Source organism: Aristolochia californica, unplaced genomic scaffold, assembly GCF_029961685.1.
Source record: "Aristolochia californica isolate CCGP_79_NKW_82.1479 unplaced genomic scaffold, dmAriCali1.0.hap1 SCAF_3, whole genome shotgun sequence".
Lineage (NCBI taxonomy): Eukaryota > Viridiplantae > Streptophyta > Magnoliopsida > Piperales > Aristolochiaceae > Aristolochia > Aristolochia californica.
Window position 1 is genome coordinate 1,621,923 of NW_027181992.1, and position 17,470 is coordinate 1,639,392.

Sequence of the window (17,470 nt, forward strand, 5' to 3'; positions counted from 1 at the left end):
AATGTAAGTTACCGGAATCCATCGGTGCAGCTAGAATTCGGTCTTCGAAATCGAACTTCATGAGTCGCTTGAGCTCTGCGCAGATATTGCTTGAAAACCAGAAGAGTGATGCTGCTTCTGTACTTCTTTGCAGCTCACTCATCGAGCTCTGTCCGACGTAAGTCTTAGCACATAGTAGTTCATTTTTAGCCGCGTTTCAACTAATTCCATGGTGGCATATCTGCTGTCACCCGTTCTTGACTCTCTCATTTCTGTTGGCAGACTTCTGTGTTGGCGGACTTCACGAATTTGGAAAGACTCGATCTCAGCTGTAATAATCTGCTCTCACTCGAGGTATGATTTTCATTTCAGCTGGTCGTTATGCATGCGGTTTTTCTAAAGTTTAATTTATAACTAGGGGTGGCATCAAATCGAGTCGAGCCCAAACTTGCCTATGTTCGAGCTGGGTTTGATTTAAATATTTTGAATTCGAGCTCGAGCCGAGCCTAGCCTCGAGCCTAAAATTATAATCGAGCTTGAGCCCAATACTTTTAACCGAGTTCGAGTTCTAACCTATTTAAAAATTTGCATAAAATACATGTGAAATAAACTATATATAAAATTATGCATACATTTTACATAAATTTGGACATGACCTTTACCTAAAATTGAGCATAACATATGTACATTAACACTGCATAAAATTATTCATAAAAACTGCATAATTGTGCGTAAAACTTATTATTGTCTAGTAGCATTATCTCCACAATACATTGCCCGAGCTTCACAAGACATCAAACCAGCATTTCGCAACTCAAGATCAGAAACTGAAAAAAAATGAATTTCATAACAGATACCTCACTATGGTCAGAGGAAATTTTTTGTTCGGTAATGAAAATGTGTTTTGGTGAAGAGAACAATAATTCAGTCCTTCAAATAAACATAGCAGTACATCTATAGTAAAAAACAAACTTATAGCATAAGGAGTAAAAAAAATGAATACGTGAAAACGACTGAGAAAAAGAAAATTTAAGAGTGCAAGGAGAAACAAAAAGAATACAACCCCTCATAAGAAGATTCAAATGTCATCAACAAAAGACAAGCGAAAATAAAATTGAGTTTTATACCTTGTTTGAGAAAGAAAAATTCTCAGCTCCATTCACACCTATTTCCTTCTCTTGATTCTCTTTTACCTACTACTTGATGGAATCCACTTCCAGATTTGTCAATAGTACGGTGAGAACCATTACCTTCGAGAGAAGGAAGAAGCTCCTGAAACAGCACAAGGCGTGAGCAGATAAAAAGGGAAAAAAAAATCACTGTTATGTCGGCGACGAAAAAAAAAAGCAAAAGATAAAGAATAAAAGAACTTACCTATGTTCTATCACTTCCGTCGTCGAGGAAAAAGTTCGGGGGAAGAAATCGAAGAGGAAGAACGAAGAATAAATAGACGAAATCGAATAAAAAACCAAAACTTACCTAAAGGAGCAGATTGAACGAAGAATAAATAGACGAAATCGAATAAAAAACCAAAACTTACCTAAAGGAGTAGATTGCAGTCGATTTCCTTCCAATATCCCCCCCCCCCCCCCCCCCCCCCCCCCCAATTCCCCAATTTTCTCTCAATCGCCGCCTGCTGAATCCCGACTTATTCCCCCTTGGTTTTGAAGAATAAAGGATGAAGACCCCTCCGCGCTGGGGCCCTCGTTAAGTTAACGAGCCGGCTCGCGAGCTTTCAAACCGACCCATGGTTCGATCAAGCTCAACTCGTTAACTTAAACGAGCTTGATCTGGATCTCGAACGGTTCGAGATCCAGATAAACCGAATCGAGCCGAGCCGGAACTGAGCCGCTCACGAACCGGTTCGATTCGATGCCACCCCTATTTATAACACAAATTGTCAGTTGTCTTTCTTTCTTTCTTTTTTCTTTTTTGGGTGATTAATGCTCTGGTCTCGCTATAACTTGTTATAGTAGAATTCAGAGTCTGTAAATGACGGGTTTAGGTGGCTACATTTGAGTGACGGGTCACACATTATACCTACCATGGGATTGAACTCTTGTTGCTCAGCTGGTCACTAGTAGCGTTGCTGAAGTCATTGAGTGGAAATCCCCGAGAAAGGGAGTCTCTTAGAAGTGTTAGCACGTGAACATGACGAACGAGACAACTTAAGTTACATAGGGCTGGTTATCAAACTCTTCTGTTTGTTCAGGAAAATCTACACATTTCTGTGTGGCTTCTTGAAAAGAGTTTATGCTTGCTTTACATAATTTTGTATTCTTCCTTCCACTTTCTTAAATGTTGCACAAGAGAACCCTAAAAGATCATTAACTTTTGAACTGTAATTGCTGTCTAAGCTATTCTGCTACTTAGTCTTCTGCCTATTATCGTGCTATATTCCAATTGATTCCTACATATGGAAATCGTCTAAATTACTGGAAGGTCCTAGTTAAGTCCCAAGAGTTTCTCTGCCCTGCAGGAACTGCGTTGCCTCCTGCATACACAATATCATCTACATTACTTGAAATTCTTTGTTAAGTCCTAAGAGCTTGTCTGCCCTGAAAGAACTTCTTGGCCACTCTTGTTGCCATTGTTTTTCTGGTATTGTCACTATGAGTAACTTATTACTGTGTCTAGTATTTAACTTTCTTGTCTTCTTTATTTGCCAGGGATTATGTTTGTGCATCAACTTGAAGTGGTTATGTGTTGTTCAGAACAAGCTCAAAAGCCTCAAAGGCATCGAAGGCCTTTCCAAGCTTACGGTTGGTACTCTTGGGTAAAACTTATAACAGTTATTTGTTTTGGGTTTTTCTGTTTGGAAATTTCATAACTTATTTCTTAGGAGCCACGGGTATCTAATTTCAATGATGCTTGGATTTATCTTCTTTATTTTTCAGGTACTAAATGCTGGTCATAATCAATTGAGGTCAATGGATGAAGTTAGATCTCTTTATTCATTGCGAGCATTAATCTTGAACGGTAAGTTGCTTGGGTTCATACAGTAATCTTTGAGTAGTTAGCTAACATGCAAATTTTGTCATTTTTTTATGAAGATGTCATTTTAGTTATGCAGATAACAACATTGCATTCATTGGTAGACTTGGTGGACTACAAGAGCTGAATATTCTTGGTGTGGCTTTATAAGTTCTCAATTTCTGTTTTGTGGCTGAAAAAAAACATTGCTGCGTAACACAATTTTTTTTTCATGATAGATTTACTACGTTAAAGATGGTGAGGTTAGTTTAGGTGTCTTGTGAGGACTAATTGAGGTGACATTGTCTGCTTTGGTTTCTAATCATATGGTGTGTTTCTGGCCATTACTACCATTGACTTAGTTTAAGCCAAATTCTGTCTTTAGTCTCATTAATTAATTGGAATTGTTAAAATACTAAAATTTTCTTTTCAACAGAGTAAAGAAACTAGTAACATTAAGCGTCATTCGGATTTTATTTTATCTGTATCAATTTCAATTCTTTGTAGTATGATTTCTTGGAGGCCTGGAATTTCAGTTGTCAGATTGCCGTGTGGTCTCCTGCTGAGGTCACTAGTTTGTATTCATAGACCCATTGTTCAAAAGTGTGCAGGAAGCCATCAATATGTGAGTTCTATAAAGTAGTTAATTGGTGAATGGCCAGGGCCAGATGATGCAAATAGCTGATTTACTTGGCAAATTCATTGCTTGACTACAAACTTTAAGTGGCTCCTACTAAAATTTGCATTTTAGGCAATTGTACCAGACTTTGTTACATACAAGTTAGGTTATATTTGGTAATAGGTTAAGTATGAGAGTCTTTTATTATTTATAGTTGGTAGGTATTTTTTTATGATTGTTAGAGATGCAAAGATTTATATGTTATTTTAATGAACTTTAAACTATAACTAGAAAAGGGATGCCTTCCAAGAAGTAGCCAGAACCAAAAATTTACCCCGACTATGTGGGGATGTCAAAAGACTCTCATACATAACCTATTACCTCACACACCATTACTTGTACCCTATCATAACATCACCTATGCACCTACATCTATGTTTACAGGATCTCAATGAAAAGTATATTATGTTGTTGAAAAGAGTTGATTTAATAACTTTAATTGATTGCTTGTATTCAAGCTATTGAATGACTCCTTGTTTAAGATCTCTTTGGTTTCTTCTTTGAGGCTATTTTGGATAGTTTCTAGATACATGTGTTGAAAAACAAGAAAAGGGATAATTTGGTCATTTTACATTGTCGTTATTTATATTTCTTGATGTAATCTTATTCTACATGTCAAACTATGTCTATGGACCAAATTTCATGTAAAAGGGACACGTAGAATATGAGATATAGAGAATTAGGGTTTTTGCTTAAAGTTGGGGCAATGTTGTAAATTGTACTCAACCACTCAACCCTAAGCTATAAATAGAAGCTGAGGGACGTCCAGGTCCCCCCATCTCAGTTTCTTTTTTCAATTTGCTCTTCTCCACTTTCTCTTCCTCTCATTCTCTCTCTTCCACCTTCCTTACTTTTTTTATGTTATCGGAGTAGTAGATCGCATTTGGGAAGGATCTTTGTGAGTTTTTTCTCCTCTTTGAAACAGATATCTACATAAAGGAATGATCTTTTTCCTAGTTTTTGGCTACTAGTTAGTAAAAATCCATTTTTTCTCCTTTTCTCTCTGCGATAACCCTAGGGTTACCAGTTCTATTGTTCTAAGAAATATTTTGATGTTCTAAACTACCAAAAGGGGTTTTTTTATGCTGATATGGAGGTATGCGCCAAAATTCCAGAAATGTGATACTGACATCATATGTGCACTTGCTGACATCAGCCCTAGTGCACTTTATCGTCTAAATTTGATCCCCTTATTGGATTTTTTGGATTGTTTGATTTGCGTATCTGACCTAATTGTGTTTTTTTTTATGTTGTGGGGCCTACTTGAGTTGGTTGATTTTAAACTTTTTGGAAGGTTTATTTGATCTTATATATCTGATATGTCTGACTCTTGTGAAGTTTACACTCTAGCAAAGGAGTTAAATAATCCTGATGGTAAAGATATTATCACTATCACCTTCGATAGGTTGAATGGTGATAGTTACCTTACTTGGTTCAGATCTATTAGAATGTATTTGAAGAGCATGAAAAAATTGAAATTTATTAGAGATGACTCCTCTGTTCCTCAAGATGATGATTGAGAAGCTGAAGACAGTCAAGTGATGACTTGATTTGTCAACAACATGGAATCTAATATTAAGAGCCAAGTTATGAACTTTGAAACTGCCAAGGCTATGTGGCTGTCCTTGGAAGTTTGTTATGGGTAAGTGAGCAATCTTTCCAGGGTTCATGAATTATATACAAAATGTTTTGGTTTGAAAAGGGGTAACAAATTTGTGATAGACTAATATAGTTCTTTTCTGAGTATCTAGCAAGAAATTGATGTCTTTCATCCTTTTACTACGGATGAAAGGGAACTCCAAAAACAGTAGAGTCAATTCCTTGTTGCGAAATTTCTAGATGGATTGGTTGCTGAATTTGACAGCTTAAAGATACAAATTTTGGCCTTGGATGAAATACATAACCTCTCTACTACCTTTAATAGGGTATTGAGAGCTGAAAAAGACTGTTGTGCCTAGAGCTAGAAAAGATATTAAGGTGGGTGAAACTACTGCCTGTAATACATCAGCTACAACATGATTCTACTGATACGTCCCAAAGGACTGGTAGAGGCAGAGGTAGAGATAATTCTGGTAGAGGATGAGGCCGAGGAGATAGTAAATCTGAGCGCAAGTGTGTTTACTGTGGACGCACCAATCATTACTCTGATAGATGTTGGGTTAAAATTTGGGAAGCATGCATGGGCAAATGCTATTATACATGAAGGTACAACACCAGGGTCTGAAACTACAATCCCACCCGGTGCTCCAGATGAATTATGGAAATTGATCCAACAACAACAACTAAAAATTTTCCAACGTATGGCACAACTATCTATTCCCTCTGCGTCCTTGGCACATACGACTCTTTTGGCAGGGATGACTGCACTCTCAGTGTCTCATTTCTCAACTTGGGTCCTTGATTACGGTGCCACAAAACACATGTCAGGTATGTCCTCACTATTTTCTTATTTAAAAGAGTTTGTTCTTGTTAAGCATGTTAATCTTGTTGATGGGTTAGTTTCACCAATACAGGCAGTGGGAAATGTTACCCCTGCACCTTTTCTTTCCCCTCAATCTGCATTGTTAGTTCCAAAATTTCCTTTTAAGTTTGTTTTCCGTCAGTCAGGTGGCTAAGTCTATGAATTGTTCTCTAACTTTTTACCCTACTCATTGTGTCTTTCAGGATTTTGTGACAAGGAAGATGATTGGTTCCGTTTTTTAGAGAGGGGACTATACTATTTGGACTGCCACAACCTAGACAGTACTTTACATGCACTACACACAACTGATTCACCTCCTCAGTAGCATCTTAGACTTGGTCATCAATCTCCACCAAAACTGATTCATGTAGTTCCAAATCTTCCTTCTAGTATTACTTTTCAATGCGAGTCATATCAACTGGGCAAGCATCATCGAAGCTCCTTTCTTGTTGCATCTCATAAGACAAGTAAACTTTTTAATTTTGTCCACTCAGATGTCTGGAGTCCTTATCTTGTAACTAGTCAGTTTGGTCATAGGTATTTTATTTCCTTTATTGATGATTTCAGTAGATGTACTTGGATTTATCTCATGTGAGAAAAATTTGAAGCTTTTGATGTATTCAACTATTTTATAATGAAATAAAGAATTAGTTTGCAACTTTTGTCCATATCTTAGATACAGACAATGGTTTTGAGTTTATGAATCATAAATTTGGCTCTTTCTATCATTCACAAGGAATCATTCATCAGACTTCTTGTGTATTCATTCCACAACAAAATGGAGTTATTGAGGCAAGAATCGTCATTTGCTTGAGGTAGCTCGCACTATGCCGATTCACGTGAATGTAACTAAGACTTATCAGGGTGATGTGTTCTTACTACATGTTTTCTGATAAATAGAATGTCGTCTTCTGCTCTTGATGGCAAGATTCCTATTCAGGTTGTTTTACCTGCTTCACCTTTGTTTCTAGTGTCACATCGGGTCTTTAGGTGTGTATGTTTAGTACATGTATTTGATCAGTCAAAGGATAAGTTGTCTCCACGGTCCATCAAGTGTATCTTTTTGAGGTATTCTCGAACACAGAAAGGGTACAAATGTTACTATCAATCTATGAGAAAAACATTTGTTTCTACTAATGTTACCTTCTTTGAGGATGTTTCATTTTTTGAATCTTGTAAATCTGAATCATGTTCCACCTAAACCCTTTATACCTAGTCCGGTTATTCCTCTTCTAGTTGATGAATGTGTTCTAGCCTCACGAGATGCTCCTACTGAAAAACCATTGCAAGTATACTAGTGCTGACAACAGCCATCTCATTCTGATCTAGACCCCCTCCTCGACCATGATTCTTCATCGTCTCCTGATCCTGAGGTAAGTGATCTGTACCTTCCTATTGCCCTTCGGAAAGGTGTTTGTAAAGGTACCTACTACTATCCTTTATCTCATTTTGTCTCCTGTGATTCCTTTTCTGATAACTATCGTAAGTTTGCTTTGTCCATCTCCACTTGCACTATTTCTTCTTCAGTGTGGGAGGTCTTGTTACAACCTCATTGGAAGAATGCCATGGATATTGAGATGGAAGCATTAACTGATAGAGGGACTTGTGAGTTATGTGACTTACCTCTAGGTGTTGTTGTAGTTGGGTGTTATTAAATATAGCTCGGATGGTTCAGTTGAACGGAATAAGGCTTGTCTTGTTGCCAAAGGGTATATACATACAAACATTTGGGTTAGATGTTTTTGAGACTTTTTCTCCAGTTGCTCGCTTGCCCTTTGTTCGTATACTTATTTCTGTTGTAGTCCATCATAGCAAGTCTCTATTCCAGCTAAATATTAAAAATATCTTCTTATATGGTGACCTTGAGGAAGAAGTCTATATGGAGCAACTTCCAGGGTATGTTACTCAGGAGGAGACACATAAGGTATGGCGACTAAAGAAGGCTCTTTATGGCTTAAACCGGAGTCCGCGAACTTGGTTTGAAAATTTTAGTTGAGTAGGTATATCCATATGATTTCGTAGAAGTCATTGTGAGTACTCATTATTTATTCTGAAACAACCATCTGGAATTATTATCTTACTGGTATATGTAGAGGATATCATCTGATATGGGAGTGACATATCAAGTATTGAAACAGTTAAATCCCATTTGGCAAATCACTTTCATCTGAACTGTGCGCCACCGGTAGGCGACGGGAAAAAAAAATCGAGAAGAAAATATCACTGGCTCGCTGTAGCGGTGTGCGGCAACGGCGTACGGCGACGGTGACGGTGTGCGGCGACAAGTGGAAGCGGCGGCGGTAGCTCAGTACTGTCTACGGCAGCGAGACCAAAGGGGCTGCAGAGAGGGACAGAGAGTCGACGAGTGGCGACAAGTGATAGCAACGGCTGTTGCTCGGTACTGTCTACCGCAGCGGGACCAGAGGGGTTGTAGAGAGGGATAGAGAGACACTGAACCGTCGGAGGGTCGAACGTCGGCAAGCGGGGTCGACTGAGAGAGGTTATGCGGCGCTGGCATGAGAGTTACCGGTAGAGCGGATGATGACAACGGCAGCGGGGCAACGGTGACAAAGACATCGAGCGAAGCGGCGGAAGGCGACAGCGGCAGCAGAGCGAAGTAAGCGCCGGGGGGGAGGTGTTGGCGCGGCGCCAGGCAACGGGACTGGTTCTTTTTTTTTTCTCAAAATAACTCCTACAAAATTGCACGAAGAAAGGGAAGAGAAAATACGACGGTGGCAATGAGCACGAAGGCTGTTTCCGACTTAATATTCCACATTAACACAATTTATCGAGCTTATCACCGTGTTAGCATCCTATTTAAAAACCTAAATTTCGTATGGAGTGCCTGCCAAGGAAATATACTCATGGCAAACGTGCTCAGAAGAAGAGGACACCCAGCTATTGATCCTTTTTACAACTCTGAGGTTGAATCAATCAATCACATCCTGCTTCAATGCTCTTTCTCATGGAATGTATGGACTTCTATCCTCAGTAAGACGAGGTTGCAATTCTGTATACCAGCGAATCTAATTTATTTCAGTAAGATGCTCATTGGTACTCCCCTTCCTGGGCTTGGAAAGCTTATGATATCTGCTTGCACTAGCTTCATTCCGTGGGGGTTTTGGAATAAGCGTAACCGGAGGCGTTTTGATGCTAGAAGTAATTTTGTGGTCAGGGTGGTTGATTGTGTGTCGGGACAGATCTCTGGCTCTTTACAAAGAAGTCTTTCTTCTCCTTTGCTGGTTCATCTATCCACGATAATTGAAGCATCATTGCAAAGATGCGGTGTGGAACCAAGATCCTAGTCACGAAGGAATGGACCCCCCTCCCCTCCCCCCCCCCCCCCCCCCCCCCAAGTCTGGTTTCCTAAAGTTAAATTTTGATGGTTCTTCTTTAGGTAATCTTGGAATGGCTGGTTTTCGGGGTGTTATCTTAGATTCCTCAGGCAATCAATGTCTGTCGTATGTTGGTTCGTTAGGCATTGTTGACTCAACGATGGCTGAACTCCAAGGTCTTTTCAATGGGCTCCACGCTTTTCGAGACAATTATAGTGGTCCTCTTCACATTGAGGGGGACTCGAGGTGGTAATTGGATGGTGCGAAAATACGTCCTCCCCCCTGTGGCGGCATTGGGATTCTCTTCGGGAAATTCTTGAAATTGCTTATCAATTTTCTTGTATTTGGTCTCACATTCCGAGATTTACTAATTCGGTGGCAGATGTGCTTGCCAAGTCAGGAGCGACCTTTCAATCTCTTGTTGTTAGGGATTTGTTCCTTGTTTCCTTATAATTATTTTTGTTAATATACACATCCTTTAAAAAAAAGTGTCCTTTCCTATTTACCTTCATGCCTTTGGTTCTCATTCAAAACATTTCAATTGAAACACATTGTTTCTTTCCAGCTGTCCCTCTCTAACTGTCAAGTTCAAGCAATTGGTTCCTCACTCATGTTCTATGTGAATCTAAAGGAAGTTAGACTTACTCACAATGAGATCACAGTATGTTTTACTACTTCCAGGTTCACAAATGCAGTACTTCTGTCTTGCATTGCATGGTTTTCCATTTTCATCTAAATTTTTAGCTTTTTGATGCCTAGGTTTCCATTGTCATTGAAGTCATGATGTGCTAGGACATCATGACTCCTAAAAGTATCGCATTTTTTTATTTCTGAATTGCTCAGACTCTTCCAGTTGAGTTGGCACATAATGTTAAAATCCAAAATCTGGACTTGGGAAGTAACTTGATCAGAAAAATACATAGAGGTTAGTTTTTTGCATGCTCTCTCTCTCTCTCGTTGTATTACATTTTTTTCCAGCTGAATCCTAACTATAGAAATGCATTTATCTTAATGATGCAAGCTGATAATGTTTCATGATTTGATTGGTTCGTTCGTCTTTGAGGAACCTGAAAAACTTGAATCTGCAAGGAAATCCTATTTCATAAAAGGCTAAATTAGATAAAAAGGTGCATTGTTAAAATCTCGTTGTGTTATTCTTCCCTCACATTTAGTCAATTGTGTACTGAAATAGATCCGGTGTCTATCCCAAACGGTGACTCCAGATTAGGAAATTATTACCCAGCTTGCAGATATTCAACGGTAAGCCTGTAGAAAGAAGTGACCAAAATGACATACTGTGGGCACATGTTTCTGGAGGCAGCAAGGATGTAAATCATCTTATTGAAGATGTTGGTCTGGCAGAGGCAAAGGATTTAAAGAGAAGTCCATCCAAAAACTTCCTAGTTGATGTTGTAGAAAAGAAGTCCAAGAAGCAACGTAAGAAAAGAACCAAGATGGGTTATGAGAAAAGCAGTGGCAACCAGAATCAGAACAATGATCTTAATCTGGAAAATATAGGAACGAAAGTTAAATCTTTGACAGTTGATGCAACAAGTAAAACACTGGGGATTGATGATGCTGAAGTTTCATTTGCTGAACTTGTCCTTTCTGGAACCACTTGCAATCATCAGGATGACAGCAGGAAAAAGAGAAACCATCGATCTGATGCAAGATCCTTTAGCGGGTTGGTTTCTGTCCCTAAAAAGAAAAAGAAGACGAGTAGCACCGGTCTGGGCCTATCAACACAGGTTTCTCTCAACAACTTCAGAGGTGGGAGTGGGCGGGCCATCATCATGGGATGCTTGAGCACACACAAGACAATTGTCAGGATAGCAGCTATGGTGCTGAAATGTTTATGTAACTGCCTTTGAAGTTTGATGCTTCTAATCAGGTACGTTTTCTTCCTCTAAGACTGAGCGTTTGGTTGGGTCTTGAAAGTTCAGCTTACTGGAAAAAAAGAATAGCCTGAAAAGCACTTAATCTCGTTTACAAATTGATTTGAACTATTTGAAGTGTCAGTCTGATGCACTGCCATTAGGTGAATAGCATGAGAGGTGCTGGATGCACATAAAATGAAGCATCTGGCCCAGGAAAGTTCCGGTTCTCTTTATGCAGCTTTGTGGAGGCATACCATGTTAATAGAATACACATGTTCAGAAGTCGTATCCTCAGGACAATTAATGGTTTTCTCATTTTGATGTACAAAATATCTGGGAGTTTTACCAAAACAACAACGCATTCGGCTTGTTTTTTCTGTTGGTGTTGGCCAAATGTTAGGGTTTTTTAGCCAATGTTTTAATGTTAACGGATTTATTGTTGTTCATTTATAAGACTCCCAACAACTAAGTCAGACTGACAGGTAGTGTGCGTTCCCTCCTGCTGCAATGGCTACAGACGGGGTAACAGATTTTTTATCCATGCCACGCTGCTGGCTAAAAGATTGTTGGCTTATAGTAATTTGTAAATTTTTCAAGAAATAATTTTAATAATATATTTAAAACCTGTTAAACCAGGTTGACAATTGACAGCGGACTGCCGATCTTAAATACTAAAACTATTCTATATAATAATTATGTATTATTTTTTTAGAATTTTATTAATTTTTGTTATAGAATTGAGTTCACTTACTCTAAAAACATTCTATTTGAACCAATCATAAGTTATTTATATAATTGATTTATAATATTAATTAATTTTTGTTTAAAGTTCATCTTTAGAAAAATTATTTAGGTTTTTGCCTTACTGTATCAAAAACTATTTATCTATTATAAAATTTTATATTAAAATATATTTAAGTTTATTTATAATAAATATTTATATTTTATTTCTCTCTTTGTCTTACACGGTTCCTATATCTATTTTTAAGCTCTCCGTGATCATCTGCTCCATCGGACAAATAAACGAAGCGATGCTCCGGCCACATGTCCGGTGGGCATCAGTTAAGCCCATCCAACCAAATAAGAAATCCATTCAAAAGCTTCTAATTCTGCAAAAAACAAAAAAGAGTCGAGGGACAGATTCGAGGCCTATGTATTGCAATGGAACAAAAAAGATGAAAGAAAAAGATGAATAACAGACTGACAGAGAGAAATTAGCATAACATCACAATTACAAATGCCCAAAATGCCGCAAAGATCGGAACTCCGATGAGTACACAAGCCATGTCCAGTCTTCCCTCGTTCCTCATTTTCTTCTCTTTCTTCAGCCTTTTCCGTTCTAGAAACTCCAAATACCTTTGTCTCTCTCCTTCCTCTTCTTCCTTCGTCTCTCTCTTCTTCCCCCTGTGACCCTCCATTGCGCCTTGCAAAACTACCAAACTGTCCCTGCCGTTCAGACTCGTTCCCTCCAGGTCTTCCACCTGCAAGCTCACCTCTCTCACGTGCTCCTCTCCACCCTCGCACGTCACCAAAATTCCTACCTGGACGGGCTCCGCTTCCGACGACCCCGCCGGGAACCGGTTGAGAACAGTGGCAAACCGGACCTGGATCTCTCCAGACAGCCAGTGCCGCTGTACGGACACCGGCCGCCGGCTGGAGAAGTCGGCCGCACGGCCGCTGGCAGGGTTAATCACGACCCATGACAGCGTCAGTTCCCCTTCTACAGATTTGACCGCCGGCGACGACGACGCGGCCTTGGCAGCGTGTGGGGATTCGTTGCTGTCGAGCGCGTCGATGCGGAAGGGGGAGGAAAGAAACCATCCGGAGCGCGTCTCGGTCTCCACAAGCCGCGAGAAGATAAGGTTCCCGCCACGGTGGAGGTCGACGGCGGATAAGAGGCGGTCGGTGGGCGCACAGGGGGCGAAGAGAGGCGGCGGAATCGAGCATAGGCGGGGGAAAGCGTCGGAGAAAAGGGAGTGGAAGGCGTCCGGGAAAGAAGCGGAGAGGACGCACGAGACGCGTGGGTCGGTCGTGGAAGGCCACGTCACGTTGGAGAGTTCCCGCCACAGCGGCTGCGAGAGGGAGTGGAGGTAGGAGGAAGCAGAAGTGGCGGATGCCAACGTCGGCCCGTCCAAGAGGCTGAGGATGTGGACCAGCACGTCGGCTGGTAAGGCCCTGATGTCGGCCGACCGCCGGGAAGGTCTGAAGCCGTCTGTACTCGGCTGAAGAGGCATTCGTGGAATCGTGGGAGGCAACAGAAAGACAGCCAGACAAAGGGTAACCGGTGAGGAATGCCCCAGAAGATGAGATGCTTATATCTATTTATATAGCAGAAGCCAGCAGAAGCCTGATCAAGACTCTCACTAAAACTCAAATCAACTGGAACCAGATTCTAATAAAAAAACAATAACCACTCAGACCTTTGATTTCCTCCATTACTAGTGAATCTATGTTTACTCAGGAATCACATAACAGGATTGTAGTTCTAAATCTACGTTTACATATATTTCTTAGGAAAAAAGTGGGTGTTAATGTGTAAGCATTTTGATTCTCGAGTAATATAGAGAAGTGGTTCATGTACTGTTTACAGCAATTAATGTGTCATGTTGAACAGTTTCTGCGAAGACCTACCCAGGTACGATGTGTCCGATGAGTCATCAATCTTATTCAAAACTGGATTCACTCTCTTCTCTTACGAGATACGTTAATGCCCATGTGAATGATTTCATTCATGGGACTACCCGAAAAAGTTCTAATCCCTTAATACGAGATACGTGAAACTGAATTTGTAGTTCCGAAGAAATGGCCAAGTCGGTACCGGAGCAGGTACACCAATCACCCCGATACACTGGAATTGACTCGTTAAGGGCGGCCTTCAACATCCGTTACAGACTCGTTCTTTCCGCTAAGGAATCAACGTCTTCTTCTTCTCAACGGGCTGCTCTGTAAAATCGATTTATACTATTATAGTCTGAAGTATACGTGACTGCAATGGGACGTCGACGTCGTTTTACTTTTTAATGAATAAAAGAACGCGTGTTTCACCGCAGATGTGAAATATCTATCAATCCATACAATTGAAAAAGAATCCTCCGGTGCCGGAGCTTTCGGAATTCCTCGGGGTGGGATTTCTCTCTTGTCTCGTGCAATTGAATCATCTTTGTTCTTTCGTTTTTGTAATCTTGATTTGGATTAAGTCTAGAAGCTTTTCGGGTTAAATGTCGTTACCAAGTAGTAAACGCCGCGTAGCATTACCACGATTAGACAATCTTAAGGCTAAACTGTTTTGGATTGAGCTTCGGATTTTCTAAAAACTCTTTTTTGTGAACGAGCTTCTTTTATTTTACTCGTATAAACACAGCTTTTGCCTGTTCAAAATTTATACTCTTTAATGGAAACTGTAGTTCCTTTGAAGGTGTGTTAGATAGTCTTCTCAAGCGGTCTCTTTCAGATACTATTAATATACAAGCCTGCGTCACCCCTCTTCTTGACTAATAACCTAAACTCGAATTTTTTTTTTTATGGGTGAGGTTGTGATAACGAAGCAACCAAGTAAAGAAAATGGATCAAGTATTGTGTCACATACGTGTGATTGGCACTGCCAATCTAGCCAGCCAAATATAAGATCCTCATGATCTCAACAATTAGAAATATTTACATAGTGATGCAATTTGACTTTGATGATTTTTCCTTTTTTTTTTTTTGTTAATGGAGTTGGGAGATGAAACAAAAACAAAAGTGCTTATGAAACAAAGGGGGGCTTAGTCAACTTGAAGATGAAGATAAAGATCAGCCGCATTACTCAATTTAGGAGATGAACTCATTAGTGGAGCGCCAGACTTCATGTCATCTGGATTCTGGAGATGAAGCGGAACATCATCTCCACGTTATAAAAAATAGAATCTGGTTTCCGACCATTTTTGCCAATCATTCGGATGAAGGAAACGTCGGGGTTCGAACCCTCGACATTTTTTTCCCCTCTCTCTCCCCGCACCCCCCTCTCTCGCTCTCTTCTCATTTTCATTTTTTTCTCCCTCTCTCCCGCACCCCGTCTCTCGTCTCCCTGCGCCCCCGACGTCTTTGCTCCCTCTCTTCTCTCGGACTCGCTCTTCGGCCTCCGTCTCTCGGTCTTCTCCTCTTCATTTTGTTCGCCCTCTCTCCCGCACCCCCCTCTCTCGTCTCCGTGCCTCCCTCTCTTCTCTTGGACTCACTATCCGGTCTCCCTCTCTCGCTTCTCCCTCTCTCTTATCCCTCTCGACCTCCCTTATCTTCTCCCTCTCTTTTCCCTTTCGGCTTCCCGCTCCCTTCTCTCTCTCGCTATTCTCTTTTCCCCCAAAATATCTTCCGATTTTGTTCGATTTCCCCAATTTTGATTTCGATTTTGACATTTAGGCATCGAATGCTTAATTTCTACTTCGATTTCCCCATTCGGCTTCGATTTTCCCAAAATTTCAGAAGGTATGACTAAACCCTATTTTTTCCATTAAATTAGGGTTTTATTTGATTTAATTTTAGTTTCAGTGCCTAATTTGGGGTTATTTGTGCATAATTGTGGGATTTAGGGCTACGGTGTAGGGTCTAAATTCTTGATTGGGGTTAGGATTTATTTTAGGGTTTAGTGCTTGGTATTTAAGGGTCCTGGAATTAGGGTTTAGGGTTTATGGTTAAAGATTTATGGTATTTTTAGGGATTAGAGTTTTTAAGGTTTAGGAGGTTTAGGGTTTTTAAGGTTTTGTGTTTTTAAGGTCTAGGGTTTTTTGGGTTCAGGGTCTGGAATTAGGGTTTAGGGTTTTAAGTTCTGAAATTAGGGTTTAGGGTTTTAAGTTCTGAAATTAGGGTTTAGGGTTTTAAGTTCTGAAATTAGTGTTTAGGGTTTAGAGTTTAGGAGGTGATAGGGTTTAGGGTTAAGGGTTTATTAGGGTTTTTTTAGTCTAGTTCAAACAAGACTGAGTCGCCTATAAGGGCGTCCATTAGCCAACGAAACCTGACCCCCATCACTGACGAGGTACAGTTCGTAGTGATTGCGAAGTCATATGGGGCTCTACCAGGGGTGTTCGGTGAATTTGGACTTAATGTGTATGTTTTTGCATTGTTTAGTGCATCTGCAGTAGTGAAAATAGTTTGATTAATTTTAAAATGTTTGAAAATGTTGTTAATTTTTTTTGATAATGGTGAATCTAGTTGATTGAAATCGAGTTCTTTTTTACAAGGAATAAATATTACAAATCTTATTTGAAGAGTCTTCTTTGATAAGACAAAATATCTTCTAACTTATTCGAACTATCAGTTTCTAATTTTCTCAAGTTGAATGTCAATGCATTGTCCTCTAATAGATTCTTTAAGAGGTAGTTTTGATTTTTATTACATTTATGTTTAATCTATGGAAGAATATAGAAGAGTGAAAGTACTCAGTCTTAGATTTATGTCTTTTTTGCATTGATTCGTGAATGATCAAATGTTGGCATTTATATATTCGTTATTCTTTTTACAATGACTATGATTTAAAAAATATGTCTTGCACACAGAAGACTGATTGTTCTTTTTTGTTTGGCTACATGCATCCTCTTCTTCGGCTGTCGATGTGGTTATTTCTTTAAACATGAAATGGGTTCAGCCTACAGTAAAGCTATGCTCCCATGGTTTCTTTTATGGAGAACTGCAACGCTACAATCCTCCAACAAAACAATGTGGGTTAAGGGAAGAGGCCTCGCTCGCTTGTATGTTTAGAGATTTTCAATTCCAACTTGATGCTTTTCTTATCTGTTTCTTACTAATCCAACCAGAGTAGAAATTCCAGATGAAAATTTGCATTAGTTGATTTAATTTATGAAGACGAAACCAGCAGCAAAACTGATGTAATGGTACATCTACTGCAAATTTTGAAGTATTATTGACCCCTCAATCAACAGTTATTGTCAAAAGAAATACATAAATAAATAAAATAAACAACATGGGGATTTATCGTGGGAGAATAAACGAAAATCCCACAATAAATCCCTTGTGACCCTGATTCTGAGAAGGTATTCTATGGTAACCATACATCAAATCTGTAGATTCAATATAGTTAAAGTATGCACTTGATTAATTAATTATTTTTAATTTTGTGGAAATATATTATTAATTAATACCATGTAAAAAATCCATCTTGTGTTATTAATAAAATATT

General features: G+C 39.6%; 1 protein-coding gene and 1 long non-coding RNA gene across 2 annotated transcripts; one reads left to right on the forward strand and one right to left on the reverse strand.

Annotated features, from left to right (window-relative positions):
• The first annotated feature begins 6 nt into the window (after positions 1–6).
• LOC137960567 (uncharacterized) lies at positions 7–11,819 on the forward strand. Its single transcript, XR_011114184.1, has 5 exons — positions 7–157; positions 262–333; positions 2,649–2,741; positions 2,877–2,958; positions 10,620–11,819. It is a non-coding gene; the product is annotated as an uncharacterized lncRNA (long non-coding RNA).
• A 614-nt stretch (positions 11,820–12,433) lies between these two features.
• LOC137959520 (probable F-box protein At2g36090) lies at positions 12,434–13,645 on the reverse strand. The gene has a single exon (XM_068806882.1). The coding sequence runs from the start codon at positions 13,536–13,538 to the stop codon at positions 12,519–12,521; it is 1,020 nt and encodes a 339-aa protein (XP_068662983.1). The 5' UTR covers positions 13,539–13,645; the 3' UTR covers positions 12,434–12,518.
• Positions 13,646–17,470: the final 3,825 nt, after the last annotated feature.